Here is a 17,064-nt window from a genome sequence, read left to right as displayed (position 1 = left end):
TTTATCTGTTCTTTTTTACTCTTCTTAATTGGGCTATTAAATATTTAAAATTCTTCAGTGGCTCATTTTTGTGGCTCGTGCCATGTTTCTATTGGACAGAGCTGCTTTAGAGAATGGGGCACCGTTATTCACTATTTTATGTTCCCCATCAAAGACATATTATTAATTCCTATCTTAGAAATGTTCTATTCTTTGAAAATTAAAAGCAAAACTTCCAGTGAGGATTTTCTGAGTCAGGTATTATTTTGGCACACAAATAAAAAACACTTCCCCAATAATACCCGGGCAAGTACACTAAGTCAGACTAACTGATTGAGGGAGTATGCGTCTGTGGTGAAGGCCTTTTGGCAATACCCAGTTGAAAACGTCACATCAGGATGTGCATCTAATAGTCATCTCTTTTTAAAGACATTTACCAAACACCGCTGCGTACCGGGCTCTTCACGTTTATTATCATTATTTCCATTTTAAATACTAGAGAGCTGAAGCTTGGAGAGAGGCTCAAGGCCTCTCAACTAGTAAGTGACAGGCCACCTTGAACCCAGGTCTTTGTACCACAGCACACCCTCCCCCAGCCTTCCCTCTGCCAACATTCTGCCTTGTTTTACGTTTGCATCACACTTTACAGTTTACAAAGTTCTTTCAGATATATTACATCATTTACTCATCCACTCTTCTGTGAAGCAGACAGGGAGGTTATCAATCACCATATTAAAAGGAGGTCATTGAAAGCCTAGCATGAAGGACTTGCCCTACATCCCACAGCTTGGTAGAGCATAATCTTACACCTAGGAGTTCTGAAACAAAGTTCCATATCCTTTCAAACGCATCTTCTCCACTCTACCAAACGTAACTTTCTCTTTTTAATTACTACTGATTGCTTTCCTAGTCTTGGAGTTAAAGGGAACAATGGAAGGGGACCTTTATTGTCAACAGGAATCATATTCAATGACAACGCACATACTACCACATATGATATATCCATACATTATTATTGTAGTAACAGCACCATGAATTATAGTGTGATATTTTATGTATTATTACACCCATTATTTCATTTGCTCTTCCATGCCTACAGTATCATACTAATTTGAAAGAGGAAGAAACAAGCATACAACAGTGAAGTGACTTTTATGAAAGCTCTCAGAGCTACTTATGGACCAAACAAATTAACAACACAGGTAGTACAAGTCATGAACAGTTACACGGAGAAGCACAGAGCAGAAACTGCTCCTCTTGGTCTCTCGCGTTCCAGGGGAGGCATCCCACTGCCTCATGTATAGACCCTTTGGTGCAGACTGGGGAAATGTAAAAGCAAAAGGACAGGAACACCCATTAAAGGCTGAATTTCTTGGGCGTGAACTGTGTTCACTGTGTAGGAGTCAGGTTTTGTTTTGTTTGGTCCAGGCAAGTTTTCTGAGGAGCAGGTAAATAGCCACACTGCCCTCTCTCTGCCTCAATGCTTAAAGTCAAATCACGGGAAAAACAGTGGGAAAGAGAAGTAATCCAAATGCAGAGAAGGTGTCGCCTGAGTGCAGACCAGAGAGGGGGCTCTCAGAGGGAGAGGAGCCAGGGGCAGAGGAGTAAACACACAGCATATCATGAACAAGGAGTAAGGAGGAGTTCAGAAGAGGAAAACACACGGTAATTTAAAAAGTGCACAAAAACAAGGAGCAGAGAGAAAGCAGAGAAACAAAAGGAGTTTGTGAGAATTTGTAGAAGGAAGCAAACTGCTATTAACACAAGCACCATGTACTGAGCCATTTGCCAAGTTGTCTAAGTGCCAGAAGCAAGCACACTGATAGGAGAGAAACCAGTAAGAACAACAGCGAGGCCAGTGCCCGGACACACCAGCCAGAGAGAGCGGAGCGGGTTAAGACGTGCCGGAGTCCAGGCCAGGAAACCACTCACCACCCTTAGGTGGGGGATGGAACTCACGGTTGTTTATTTAGAACTTCCTTGCATGTGGTTTATTGAACACTTCAATAAACCTAATTCTTTTATCCATACTGTATACCCAAGTTATTTATTTTATTTCAAGTTCCACTTTAAGAAGCCTGACAAAGATTGCTTTAATTAGAGAATGAGTGAACTTCATCCTAACCAATAATAGAAAAGCTGGAAAAACTGAAATAATGGGGTAGTTATATGAGGACTCTTGTTTAAAAAGTGTTTATTATCTGTGAGGTCTCTGCCCCCATAGTTTAACTTGGAGAAGCGCCGCTCTTTTTCTTTACTATCCTTTTTCCCCTCAGCTCTCATGTTTATTTGGCGTCTTGGTTAATGACCCCATTTTCTTTTCTGTACTGTTATCTGCAGGGATCACTTCCAGGCTCCCTGGGGAAAGACTGGATGAGACACAGTCCCTGTTCTGGAGGAATTCTGCTTTTAGGAGAGTCAGCATATATTCAAGAGAACCCAAACGAAGTCATAAGAGTAACCAATAACCCAAAACTTGCCACCTAATTTCTAATCTTTGTGAGTAAACAAAGCCATATTGTCTCTTTACAGCATTACACACACACACAATGAAATCCCAGGCTACACAGGGTCCTAAGTTGTGCCCAAGACTGTCCCAGACAGCTACTCACTCAAGCTCTGGCCTCTGGTGAATGTTTACGGATCCCAGTGAAGCTGCAGCATTATTCTGTTTGAGCCTTTTATTGTGAGCAGTTATTAACTTTTCAATTAATATAGCTAGCTTATTAAAAAGAAAAAAGTTTAAGGGTGCAAAGGGACAAGTGAAATGCAAATGGGGCCCAGACCCATTTGCCATTTTAAGATAGTAACTGATTTGGACTAAGAGCCCTGGCCGTCCAGACTGTGTGGGCATTAAACAAGGGGAGGTGGTGTGGGCTTAGCAGGTCTGCCAGTCTCGGTCCACGGCTCCTGCTCTTTGACGTTGCAAGTCAGGGATTTACAGCCCAACAGAGCTAGCAACCTGTCCAGAGAATGGCATGATACGATCAGTTTGTCTAAAACCTGCCATAGTTGCTTTGCCCATGCTGAGCAATTTGCTCCACTTGCCACAACTTCTTTAGATTTTAATTTCTTTTTTTCCTCCTAATTCTACAAGGCACGGCCAATGTGGCGCTTTATAAACCGACAGAGCTGGCTGCCAGCGCCTCTGGCTCTCCTGGCGGGTATCCAGGGTCTAGGACCCTTGTGCTGCCTTCAGCTCGCCATTTGTGGGCATCTCCCAGGACTGATTTCCGTGCCAGCCTTCCCTGGTCTACACTTTCCCCTCATTACAGAGCAAGGGAAGAAACCCAACAGAACAGGAATCCGTAGATATGAATTCTAGTCCTGGCTCTGCTGCTAACTACCCTGGTGACCACGATCAAGTTCTCACCCTTTCTAGGTTTGTTTCCTCATCTGTAAGAGAGAGCTAATTTCTAACTTGCTGAGCGCAGTGTTAATTAAATAATATATTGTAAACAGAGCTCTCGGCACTTAATAACTGAATAAACAGAAGCTATCCCAGCTGCATCCCTAAGGTCTAGCTCTGAAGGAACACAAGATTACTATACACTGCCTGGGATACAGAGTGTGTTCAGTAAATATCACTTCTCTTCCCCACTGGAGATGCCTCAAGGGGCTCTGAGATATCTGCTTCAGGAAAGTGAAAAATAAAATACTATGTCCAAAAAACTGACTCCCAGAGCTCTGCACCAGGATAGCTGATGCGCTTTTCCTGTTCTAACACTGCCTTTTCTTCTTCTAAGAGCACACCCCAAGCCTTCCTGGACTGTCCCTCAGACATGGTCTTGAGTCCCCTCACCATGCTCCTCTTTCTTCTAAATGTGCCTGATTAGTTTGCAAGGGCTGCCATAACAACATACCCTACACTGGGTGGCTCAGCAGCAGCAATTTATTTTCCTAGTTCTAGAGGCTGGAAGTCGCATATCAAGGTGTCAGCAGGTCTGGTTTCTCCTGAGGCCTCTCACCTTGGCTCACAGATGGCCTTTTCTGTGAGTATGAGCGTTCCTGGTGTCTCTTCCTCTTCTTATAAGGACACCAGTCCTATTGAATTCGGGCGCCACCCTTATCACCCCATTTAACCTTAATTACCTCTTTAAAGGCTCTGTCTCCAAATACAGTCACATTAGGGGTTAGGGCTTCAATACATGAATTTGGGAGGACACAATTCAGTTTATAAGAGCGTCCTAGGCCGCAGTCCTCTGTTAAACCCCTACACGGAATCCAACACTTTGAAAGTGGTCTGACAATTTGGAAGATGACTGGGATGGTGACGTCCTCTGGAGGTAAAAATGATACGAGTTTTAGTATACTTTTTATTTACCTTGCAGTTTTGTATTATTTGGGATTCTTTGGTTGTAACTTACAGATATTAATGGGAAAAGATGGAACTTATCAGTTCACATAGCGCAATAAAAAAAAAAATAAAGGCTCATGGAGAAGCCTGGCTTAAGCAGGGCATGAATGCCTGAAGCACAGGCTCAGTGATGCCAAGAGAATTTGGTTTCCTTGGCCATCTCTGAACTCTACTTCCCTTCCGTTGGCTTCATTATCAGATAATCTTTTCCCTTATGGTGGAAAGAAGGCTACCAATGACTTGAGGCTTTCATGATCCTGACAGCTCCTGATCCCAGGAAAACCCGGCATCTTCCCTAGCAGCTCTAGCCCAAGTCCCATGGGGAACTCTTAGATGGCAGACCTGCCCCTAAACCAGCCACCAGAGCCAGAGGACTGAGCCTTGGCCTGGCTAAGCCTGGGTCATGTGCTACCCTCAAAGCAGCGGGGAGGGGTTAGGCCCACATAAACCACAAGACCAGGTCAGGTGACTGTGGAATGGACTGCTAGTTCCCCTCTACCCAACCCCTTGTCTCCGAATCAGCTGCTGGACAAAATGCAGTATCTTTCTAGGAATAATGCTGTTCCAGCAAACAAATGGGTTGCTAGAAAATGATTTGACTGCCTCTCTTTTTAAATTTCTTGATCTTTGTGCAACGTCTTACCTATTGGAATAATCTCAAACTCATATCTATCTCTTTGGCCAGATGCTGAAAACCAAATGGCTTATTTAAAGCAGGTAAAGAAGGCCCTCACACCTCTCAGCATGCTCCAGCAGTAAGAACTGCCCTGGTATGCAAAATTGCAGGTTTCTCTTCCTGACAGTCCTTAAAAAGAGCCAGACCTTATCATGGAAACATCAAGAGTAACTACATCAAGAGGGTGAAATGTTAGAAGTTCCTTAAAAAATACACACACACACACACAGATGGGCACATCTGAGGAATGAGCAGTGTAAAAAAACAAAAACAAAAAAACCCAACACATGCACACTGTTGAATGAAATTTACCATTTTGGAACTGTCCAAGAATTTCTTGCTGCCAGGGACATGTCAGAAAAACACAAAATAAACTGTCTTAGCAGTCCAAATTGGGGTACAACAAAGTGAATGTGAGAAACATGGTTCCTGATTTTCCAACTGAGTGACTTCATTAAACTCCAAGAACATAAAAACCAGCAAAAACACAATGTAGAAGGAGAATTCAAGGAACAAAGTGTTATTAAAAAAATTTCAGTGTGTCAATTATATCTCAATAAAACTGAAAGAAAATAATTCTTCAGTTGTAACATATCAGAATAGAACCCAGAGGCACAGAAGAGAAAATCATTCATCCAACAATGGTTAATTGTCCTTCAAATAGCTGGCAGATGCTGTTCTAGGTACTGGGACAGAAATGAACTTGGTAAATAACAATTAAAAACAACAACTTAAGAGTTTTAGTGTTTACAAAGCATTTTTGCCTATATAATCACACTTTCCCTCACACAACCCCACCTTACAGATAAGGCAAGTGAGACCCAAAAAGAATAAATGATTTGGCCCAGATTAGACAGCCAATAAAAGCAGGATCCTGAACTCACACTCAAATGAGACTTCGAATCTTACGCTCTTTTATCATCTTCCAGTTATGTATTTTGTCCTGAAGTTTCTCTTTTTTCCCCCATTTCAAATTCCCAGGCTCAGATTCTTCTTCCACTAGAGCAGTATTTTCCAGAGTATAAACTGAAAATTAAGTGTTAGGCAATAAAGTTCCTACATCAAATAAATGTGAGAAACTCAGGGGCAAAATTCCCACCTCCCCCACGCCCAGCCTGCCCCGGCAAGACCTCTCAGAGCCTTCACACCACCAGGCACCGTCCTCTTCCAGGGGAGTGGGTGTACAATTTTTCTCAAACAGCTGACCACATAACTTTCGTTCCCCATGAAGCCCTTGTAGGACTAAGACAGCAGTCAAAGCACAGGTCCCAAAGTCAGATGGTCTTGGGTTCAAATGCCAGCTCTGCGTGATGCTAGATAGGTTATTAAGCCGGCACAGGAACTGTTTTTTCAAATCTGTGAAACAGATATGACAACAACAGCAGCTATTTCGTAAGATCCTTATGAGGACGGCAGTACACGAGTTTATGCATATAAAGTGCTTAGCAGGTTACAATGCTCATAGTCAAAGTTCAACAAATGCGATAGATTCCTTTACTCAACAAAACATGTCAAATAAATATCACTAGAATACCCGACAGATTTTCCTTGTTTTACAAAATTAGGGTTGGAGGCAGCTATGGAATGACAACAACAAGCATTACCTTTTCAGTTAGAAGACTTAGACCCAATTTCCAGCTTTACCAATTAGGCAGATGAGTGACTTTGAGGAAGTGATCTTCTTAACTGTCTCTCAGGTACAATGGTAATAATAATGACTAGCTCATAGGACGGTCATGAAAGTCAGAGGTAATAACAGACGTGCCTGGAATATAGTGGGTACACCTGCACATGTGTTAGCTTGTTTGTATCTGAATCTAGAAGAATCAGAAATTTTTCATTTAAATGCGTACGGACTTTTTAAACTTGACAGGCATTTTTACTAGCTCAAACCCTTTTGTGGATGCCTCAGCTCTGAAAATCCATCACCTGGCCCTCCTAGGCCTTCCTGCTGGCCCCTGCCTGGACCCCTTCTGCCCACTGAAAAGCTAGTCCTGCTCACTGGGCTCACTCTCTCAAAATCCTAATCACGCCTTCAGGCTTAGAAATGAAAAGCCATCCAAAAGGCAGCCACTGTCCTCCTTCCTGCTATTTCCCCTTCTAGGGCCCATAACAATGATTGGCATATGGCAGGAGGTGGGGGAAAAGACAAGGTAATAAAAACGAATAAATAAAAAGTGCTGAGAAGCCGCGATGCTTCCAGCTCTGTTCAAGTGAGACAGATGGAATGAAGATGTAGCAAACATTGTTTCTGCTTTCCAGTAACTCTCAAGCTAGTCAAGAAAATGAGATTGAGAAAAATTAAATATTAGATTGTGTGTTTACACCTCAAGTGTTGTATGGGAGTTCAGAAAAAAAGAGAAATTTAAGTGGGCTATAGGTCAGAAAAGGTTTCCTGAGGGAAGTGTGCACAGTGCTGGGTTCTGAAGGGTTTCATGGGGCGAAAACAAGGTTTAGAGATGAGGAAGCAAAGCAGTATGTGCAGATCTGTCACTAAATCAACGTTTTGGAGCAGAGGGAAGATTCCTGGCCACTGAGCTGCAAGAGAGAGCGTGCGGTCAGGCCACGGAGGGCCTCACTGGCAGAAGACGATAAGGAGCCGGAGTGGCAACGGACGGAGCTCCATTACAAACCCGTAAAGGAGCGACCCCCAAGTCCCAGGGCCCACCCCTCCCACTTCCCAGCTTTCTCTGAGGCAGGCGGAATTCCGGTTCCAGTCAGGGCAGGCACGAGCTGATCTGCACTTTGTTCACACCAGAATCTGGTTATTACGAACGTCCCAACCAAGACCAGGAAAACAAAAAATTTTACCAACAGCAGCAAAATGTGTCTACCTTCTTCTACCTCAGGAATCTCTGCTTCCCTCACTCTTCAATGAGCGGGAGATAATAAAAGGACACTGTCTTCACTCTGGCCTTGGAAGTGCTCCAAGGTTCGTTTGACTATGAAAGCATCCTCTCTCCAAGAAAAGGAATTTCATCACCAGGGTACAAACACTTCTTTAAATCACAGAATTTTGTTTGATGTCCTGCTCATAAAAGTACATCCAACCACAGAGTTTTACCCATCTCCGTCAAGAAGGCTCTACCTTGACTTAACACACAGCTTCTGATCTACCACGTACAGTGAAAAATGAAGAACAGAACACAACTTCTGGACAGCCAGGAGGGAGCCCTGGAGGGGATGCCCACCTTCCTGCTCTTGGTTTTCTCCCTGGCGTCCCCTGAGCGCAGCCTGCACCAGTGGCCAAGAGGCGATCTTGAAAGATGGAGGAGGTCCAAGTTTGCATGTTTTCTCCAGGGCCTCCACATGGGAACACGGGCTCTCTTCTCCCTTCCAGCTCCTGTGCTGATGAAGGTGGAGGACAGGCTGATCTCAAAGAATGCACAGCGAGATGAATCCTGGCATTTGGCAGGCTCAGAACTGGCTGACTGGAGTGAAAACAACTCCTCTCACTTGTAAACGAGTACAAAACAAACCCCTGACAGCCAAGTGACCAGCTGTGCAGTTAGCAAACCCAAGAAAGACCACGAGCCAGCACGGGTTCAGTTCCGGACCAAATGTTGTAGCCTGTACAAGCCACCCATTTAACACATCTGGATTCAGTCTGACTTAGGAGGTGCCAGCTGAACTCAGAAGCACATGTAACAGCACCTTTCAGCATCCAGGGCTCTTGACTTTCCAAGGTTCCCACGTGGCCATCACCTCATTCTCTCTGAATCACATCTCTGTAAATAAAATATTATTTCTACTTTTCTAGGTGGACAAACCAAGTCCCAGTGAAGTTAAGTGACTTATCTAAAGTAACAGGTATCATTAAAACTAGGGTTTCCAGGTTCTCAAGCTCAGGTTCTCCCCACAAACTCTAACTGGGGGTATGCCTCACAATCATCAGTGGAGCCTTAAAAAATGCACAAGCCTGGGTCCCACCCCTGAATATCTGGACTTAGTAGGTGTGAGGAACAGCCTGGGCACCTGTGTTTAGACACTGATGGGCTCTCCCAGGTGAGAACCATTGCACAGGACCCCGAAGTTGAAGCTCTTCAGCAGCACCTCCTGACGTCCAACAGAACCACCGCAGAATGCATCCCATCATATCTACAAGAGCTCCTTCCTGCTGGAAGGGTGCTCACCACTGAGTCCTCGCTGGTAATTCACTCCGTCCCCCTGACGGAAGAGACCTCACACGTGGTACCTGTCCAGTGCAGTCCATATTAGTTCAAGAGCTCTGGAAATAAAGCGGTATGGCACAGAGGAACGCAGAATAACGAAGAGTGGGCTGTGGTCTACGAATGGAGGCACCGGGGAAAACGTCGACACTCGGCGGTGGGCTCCGGCTGTGCTTCAGACAGAAAGCACTCCAAGGCCCAGCGGACCAACTGCAAGGAACTTAACTAACCTCTCAGAGGAGTGAATGCCCATGTCGAGCAAGCCAAGCCCTAAGCTCCCAGGTGATGAGTCACGTCATGTTGGTTCATTACATCATCAACGTTTCAGGCGTAAACAGGATTATCTTCCAAGGACTGATTTCTAGCGTTCTGAGTCTGAACACTTGGTGAGACGGGGAGGTCAAGGGGCTCCATTCTTAGAGTGTGTCAGGCCTATTTCCTGGCTCCTATGCAGTTTCTAATCCAGGATGAGGGTCTAATTAAATGCTTCGCTGCTTAAGTGAAATTAAAGGAATTAATTTACTGAGTATCTACTAAGCGCCAGGCACCGTGCTAGATGCTTTACATAAGTAATCTCATTTAATCAACACAGTAACTCTGGGAGGGAGGTAGTAACAGGGAAACTAAAGCACGAAGAGCCTAAGCAGCTTGCTGCAGTTAACAACACGAGTGGAAAATCAAAGGTGCCAGCACTGCAGAGCCTCTAGCAGTTTCCCATGAATACTACTTCCCATGACTCCCTCGAGGTGAAGCGTTTACCTCTGCACAGTAGCGAACCTCAGGGCAGAGAGGGGTCACCAGTCAGAAGGAAAAGACAAACCGGAGAATCACCTGAAGTCTCCTCTCCTCAGGTTTGGCCAGACAAGGCCTGGCTGAGAGCACGCTGTGGCCCTGCTCCCATGCCTCAGCTCCGGACTCGCCCGGCACACGTGTCCACGCACCCAAACCCTCCGCTCCTCAGGCCACCCCAAGAGAGGCCGCCCCCTGCGTGTGGCGAAACCACGTCCTCCTCCTGGCCTACAGCGCCCTATCTGAATCCCTGGGGAATCGATCCACCTAGACGTGGGCTCGCTTTGTCTTTGGCTACCCCACCTCACACTTTGGTGTTGGTTCAGTACCTTAGGAGGACAACAAATTCCTGAAGGCAGAACTAAGGATTACACCTATTTGCATTTTCTCCTGTGGCTTACATTTAGACGTTCAAGACATACACAGAGTTTTCAGAACCTACACAGTTGAAGATACTTTTGCAACTATCCTAAGTAGCTGGCAAGAGTCATACAGCTCCAAGCTGGTATCCCGTCCCAGGACTCATTCTTCTAGGTAATAAGTCTAGTTAAATTCTTCTCTCTTAGTTTTGTTGCTTTTAACATAAGAGACTATTACTATGCTAAGGAAAGAGGAATGGGGAATGAAAGCCAGAACTGTTTTAGAAAGTAGCACCTGAACTGGTTAAATAATAACTGACTAAAGCTTTCCAGTGATTCCAAAACATAAAGTACAAACATTACAGCAAAATTTTATAATTTATACACCTCTTTCCTACACGTTATCCTCAAAGCAGCCCTTTTCCTCTAAGCGAAGCAGCTGAGGCCTGGAGAAACACTGACTTAACGAAGGCCACACCTTTCAAGCTCACATCGTAGGAACTGAAGCCAAGTCTCTGGGCTGCAGGTCCACCACGCTGCCTCTCTGCGTGGAACTCAACCATAACTGTAACACTTAGTTAATAACGGAGGATAGATTGGTATTTTTAATATATCTGCTTTGCTATCTTAACGGCTAAATTACTTGTTTCCAAAAATGACATTTTGCTTGTGGCTAGTCAGACAAACACTGGCGGAACTGTCAAGTCAATGAAATTCGCGTGTCCTTCCCCGCCTCCTGCTGTTTTTCTCTCCCTCAGTTCTCCATCCTCCGCCCACTTCCACCAACCAGGGGCTCCTACCATCACCTTTAAGACGCACACGGTGTGCATTCTCATAGGCCCTGGGGGCTCAAGGGTAGAGTGCTCATAAACTCCTCAGTTAGGGGCTGTGACTTATTGAATTCAAATTACTTCAACAGCTACAGTATCAGTATGGTAAACATTTAATCATCCCTCCTGAGCTACCACTGTGCTGGTGGTTGGCAGTGATATAAGATGACTAAGTGTGCTCCCGGAGCTGACCTCAAAGAGCTCACACTTTAGTAGGGCAGAAGACACGACAGAAACCACGTGTTAAACAATCGCACTGCAGTAAGTCCTACACAGAGACGGGACGTCAGAGCCGTGGGACTTCGCAGGAGGGTCAGTCCATTCTACCCTAGGTGGGGACATCTTCTACTCCCCTTCTGTTCTCCATGATTCCCACAGACATGGAGGTGTGCCAAGTGCCAAGCACTACAAGAGGCTCTGGGCCCAGAGGACAGACTCAGACAGGTTGTGCTGGCTAGAAGACATAAGGTCAATTCACAGGATGGCACTACAGGCACAGAGTATCTGGGAAAGATGGACTGGACTGAAATTAACTGGACCCCTTTAACTGCTGAGTGACTTCAGGCAAATTACTTAACTTCTCTGAGCCTCTGTTCTCATTTTATTCATTCATTTAACAAATATTTATTAGATACCTACTATGTGTAAGGCACTAGGGATACAGCAGAGAAAAAAAAAACAGATTAAAAAACTGACCCTTGTGGCACTTACATTCCGCTGGAGGGAGACAATAAACAAATACAAAGTTAAAATCTACAGTACGTACACGGTGATATCTGATCTGGTGAAAAAAGAAAGCAGACTAAGTGGGAAAGGGAGTGCCCAGTGTGGGGAGGGGTATATTAAAAAAGGAGGTCAGGGCACGGCTGAGCCAAGACCTGAAGAAATGAGGGAGCAAGCCACGTGGCCATCTGGGAGGCAGAGCTCAAAAGAGGGAGAGCGTCCGGCATGCTCAAGAATAGCACGTGGCCAGTGTGGCTGGAGTGGTGCAAAGTAGGGGGACGCTGTTGGAGACGGAATCTGGGCGGTGACAGGGCCAGGCTGAGTGGGCCCAGCGAGCCACGGCCAGAGCGTGGGCTCTGGCTCTCAGTGAGATGGGAAGCCATTGGAAGGTCTGAACACAGGAGTGATGTGATTTGATTTTATATTTTAAAAAGAAAAACAGCTGAAGAAGTGAGAATAGAGGAACAGGGCAGGCTGGCAGGCAGCTTTGAGGCCAGTTACAAGGCTACTGTGGTGATGAGGGTACAAGACGGGGGCAGCCTGGACTGGGCTGGCAGCACTGGAGATGGTGAGAAGTGGTTGGCCTCTGGGAATAGTTTGAGGTAGAGCTGCCAGGACTTCTCTCAATGGACGAGAGAAGGAGCACAAGAGAAAGAAAGGAGTCGCTGACAGAGCAACCAGAAGGAAGAGCTGCCATTTGCCGGGCTGTGGAAGACTGTAGAAGGAACAGCTGAGGAATGAACAAGAGAACGGTGTTAGGCACGCTAAGTTTGAGATGCCTGTTGGATTTCCAGATAGGGACGTCAAGCAAGCAGTTGGATATATGGGCCCAGAGTTCGGGGAAAGGTCTGGGTTGGAGGTATACGTTTTGGGTTGTCTGTCTCCCGGAGCCTCTGTTTTTATTTATAAGATGTTACGTGGGTTAAAGTTACCACAGGCAAAGCAACCAGCAGTGTCTGGTACCCGGCAGGTGCTCAGCGAGTGAGACCTGGGCCTGCCCTCCCTGCCCAGCCCTGCCTCCATGTGCTACAGACCGGAGACTGATTTTCTCACCACAGCGCGACAGTCATGGTCCCTAAACATCTGTTTCTTCAAGGGATTACAGCACCCTGGGAACAAGAGGGACTAAGCTGGCCTGGGCTCTTGACATTTAGGTGGGCTCTCCTGGCTTGTGAACTTCAGGTCTTCCCCAATACCACTCATTTTAACACATTTCAATATTCCAGTGAAAGGGCAAAACAAGTTATAACATTTCCCAGGACCAGATATAAATATGAATTAATAAAGCAAGAGATAGTTGGAGTTTGAGCCCAATCTTTCCATGATAACGTTTTGTTTAAAAGAAAAATAAAATAAAACAAAACAGATTCAAAGCAGTAACTTCCCACTTTCACGTGACCGACACATTCCAACCACGGATTTTAAATCTTGGAGTTGGTATACTACATTCCTTCTAGAAATAAATCAGAATAAGTAGCAGGAATCCCGAGACACAGTGATTTTTGACTTGAGTTCCATTCACACTTGAGGGATTATGGAGCAAAAACCCACATTTAAAACTTTATTCTGGGGATGGTAAGGGAATGCAGTCACTGCTCGGGGTCTAGAGGCGAAGGAAACTACACAGTACCCCACCAAGCTGCCTCCAGCAGCGCTCGGAGGCCAGGCTCCACGGTGTGCAGAACAGGTGAACGTTTACTTAAACTCTTAGCTCTGTATACGTCTCATCTAAGAAGTGTTTGTCAAAAAGGCAAAACCACAAGTGAAGTGTGTCTACCACCACAGCCAGCTAGGACAGATGCCCGGTATCAGAACAACACAGTCTTGTAGCCAAGAGCAGGCAGAGATCCCTGAACCAGCTGGAAAAGGCTGCTCCAAGCTCTCAGGCTCTGGGGATTTTGCAAATCTCTGGGCTTGGGCACCAGGCCCCAGGCCATCATCATAACCACCAGCACGTTCTAGAGTGAGATCATCTACAGAGAGTTCTCATGCAATGCCATCGCAGTTCTCTGGCACTCCTGCAACTGGGGTGTGCCGAGGACACTTCACATTTTTCTCAGGTCAGCTGTCAGCTTTCCCACGTGCTCTTCTGAACTAGCACACTCAGTGGGCACCATGGCACCAAATCAGGCCTGCACCGGGCTAGCCAGATAGCTTGCTTGCTTGTCCTTCATTGTTAAATCTTCATGAAAATGAACTGTGTCAAATTGCATCAACCGCCTACTAAGGTCTTACTGTGTGTCAAGCACTTTTAGGTACGAAGGAAACAAAGTTAAAAACAAAGGATTCATGAAAGCTCTCAAGGAACTCATAGTCCAAGAACAGCATGTACACGTGTTCCTGTCAAAATCAGACTGCCTTTTTCAAATGAATGTGGCCCTTGTGCTCTCTGCCGTGTGTGTATCCACACGGGAGGCCTATAAACACGTGTGGATAAGCTGATGGAGTCACCCCAGGGTCCTCTCCTTCCTTTATATTATGTAGAAAGAGTACTTTAATTTGTAAAGTAAGTTCACGTCATCTCATTTAATTCTAGCAGCATTAAAGATTTTCTTGGTAAGAATTACTATCCCCATGTTTCAGCTGAGAAAACTGAGACTACAAAGATCAAGAGACTTGTCAAGTCCACAAAGGTACCACATGGCAGAACCAGGGTTATAAAACAAGCCTCCCACTCTCGTCCTAGTCCTGCTTTGCACTACTCTAAGAGCCCCCAGGAGGAGGGCTGTGGTGACTGACTTAGTCATAGTTTAACCTCCCTGTGGGCAGGCCCTGCTCTGGTCCACCTGCCTGAACTTGACCTGCTGTTTCTGGTTCCTGACTTCTTTCCTACCTGCACCTGAACCTTGCTTTTGCCTCAGACTATCCACCTCAACGTCAATCTGTCTGCTTTTCCTAAGCCAATGGTTCTCAAAGTCTGGTCCACAGACCTGCAGCATCAGAATCCCCTGGGACCTTCTCAGAAATGCAGATTCTCTGGATATGGACCTCTGGGAGTAGGGCCCAGGTTTCTGAATTTTCATTTTCCTGATTCTGATTCCAGGTGATTCTGTGGCCTGATACAGCTTGAGAGCCACCTTGACCTATGCTAAAAACTATACTGCCTGCGCTGCTCCACTGTGATCACCTGGTCCCCACACACAAAGCCTAAAGAAGAAAGCCATGGGGCTGGCCCGGTGGCACAGCAGTTAAGTTTGCACGTTCTGCTTTGGCAGCCCAGGGTTTGCCAGTTTGGATCCCGGGTGCAGACATGGCACCACTCAGCAAGCCATGCTGTGGTAGGCGTCCCACATATAAAGTAGAGGAGGATGGGCACAGATGTTAGCTCAGGGCCAGTCTTCCTCAGCAAAAAGAGGAGGATTGGCGGCAGATTGTTAGCTCAGGGCTAATCTTCCTCAAAAAAAGAGAGAAAAAAAAAGTAGAAGAAAGCAGTCAGTCTATACTGCAGCCACAAAATGCAATCATACCCAGCAAAGCTCTTCAGGGCAAGCTTAGGCAGAAGCTTGAAGCAGGGGTGGGGGACCTCTCCTTTCTGATCTACTTTCCACAGATGGCTCTACTTTCTTGGTGCAGCAGTGTAGTGGCCTTTACTATGACCCCCTCCCATGTCACAGACCCAGCTCCTGACTCTGGGCTAGGAGTCCACCACAATGGGAAGGGGTTTGTGGACACACATCCCTTTTCTCTAATAGAAAAGGCAGTGAAAGGCTCCAAGCTCTGTTCAAGGTGGTAGCTAAGGCTGCCTCCATCCAGAATAAATGCTAAAAATAAAATACGAACCTCATGATTATACTACTTGCTACAATTTACAAAACTCTTCTACAACTCTCACAAGGATCAGAATAGCTAGTTTTGAAACTAGGACTAGAACCAAGGACTCCCGATTCATTCCCTGAGGATCTATCTATTGTAACATGTCAAGAATTAAATAAATTCTTGTTATTTATCTAACAGAACTATCATAAAATAATAAATTCTGGTCACTGTGTAAGGGCACAGGCCCCATGTCATCAGAGCATGTTGCCACATGGAAAGAATGTCCTCTTCACAAGTTCAATCCGTTAGAAATAATGCAGAGACATGCTCTTAAACAAAGGATAACTTCCTGGATGCAAAGCCCCAAGTTTACAGAACAGGCGGGGGACACCCTTTGTAGCTCTGCTTTCTTTGTGGAAATCTGATGATCCTCTCATCTACCCTCTTGATTTTGATTGAAAGGTCTCTAGCCTCCTCTTACACATAACGAAAGGTGGTCATTCTAGTATCATTTTAATGTCTATTGCAGCAACATTTGGAGGGAACGAAAAAGGCATAAAGAGGTTCCCACACAATCACTTCTTCGCCCATCAATATAGTATTTATGCTCAGTTCTAAAATACACAGAAATTCCATTTGAGACATGAGAACCCATCAGAGGTTAGAAACAGACACACACATATTTATACTTTCTTCCCTACATTCCAGAGAGGTAGAAATAGGCTCAAGAATGATCAGATGACCCTCCATTCCACCTCCTTTATTTTCATTTCTTAGAAACTATCTCTGCCGGAACATCCCCTCCCACATTCATACCCACAGACAGATTCCCGGAGAAGAGATGGAGGAAAGAGAAGCAATAAGATTCACAAAAGACTCTAATTTGGAGCATTAATAATTACAGCAGCTGAAAAGCTTACAAAAGCAAAGAAGGACCCCGTTAACAAAACATTATTAGGGCACTTCCCAGAAAACTGCCCAGCCATGAGATCACTATTAACAATGAGGAAAATCAGAGCCAAAAGCAAACCTCAGCTCAGCAGACAGACTTGCAGAATTTTTCACCTTCACTGCTAGAATTAGCATTTTTTAAAAGAGCAGCAGGCTCCATGAGTTTGACAAAGGAAGAAAAACAAAAGATAGCAAGAGACTCATTCTGGATAAACAGTTGCTATTCTGTATTCAGAACTTACACCAGCAACAGCAGCGCAAATGAGGCACAAGGTGGGGTTCTCGGCGAATTCACACACATCAAATCAATTACCCACGCTGCACTCGTGCATGCAGTAAACACCCTAGACCTGCAGCACCTCTGCACCTCCCACCCCACGGCCGGGAGAAAACCCCACCAAATGCAGAGAAGAATCCTTTTTTTGCGAGAACCAGCCAGAGCCTAAGCTGTCATTACACAGCAAAAACCCAGCGA

General features: G+C 45.4%; 1 protein-coding gene across 6 annotated transcripts in view; it reads right to left on the bottom strand.

Moving 5' to 3' along the window:
• The window catches only part of EVL (Enah/Vasp-like), a 160,334-nt gene that overhangs the window by 109,431 nt on the left and 33,839 nt on the right, over positions 1–17,064 (bottom strand). For 2 of the 6 annotated variants that reach the window (XM_070514309.1, XM_070514310.1), the window contains exon 1: positions 8,204–8,316. The exons of the other annotated variants lie outside the window; for them this stretch is intronic. In XM_070514309.1, coding sequence (XP_070370410.1) covers positions 8,204–8,301 — 98 coding nt within the window. In that variant the 5' untranslated portion in view covers positions 8,302–8,316. Of the gene's footprint in view, positions 1–8,203; positions 8,317–17,064 lie in introns of those variants that run through there. 6 annotated transcript variants of the gene reach the window in all.

Source organism: Equus asinus, chromosome 7 (genome assembly GCF_041296235.1).
Source record: "Equus asinus isolate D_3611 breed Donkey chromosome 7, EquAss-T2T_v2, whole genome shotgun sequence".
NCBI classification, from domain to species: Eukaryota; Metazoa; Chordata; class Mammalia; order Perissodactyla; family Equidae; genus Equus; species Equus asinus.
The sequence above is the reverse complement of the archived record's forward strand: the minus strand, read 5'-3'. Positions and strand labels throughout refer to the sequence as shown.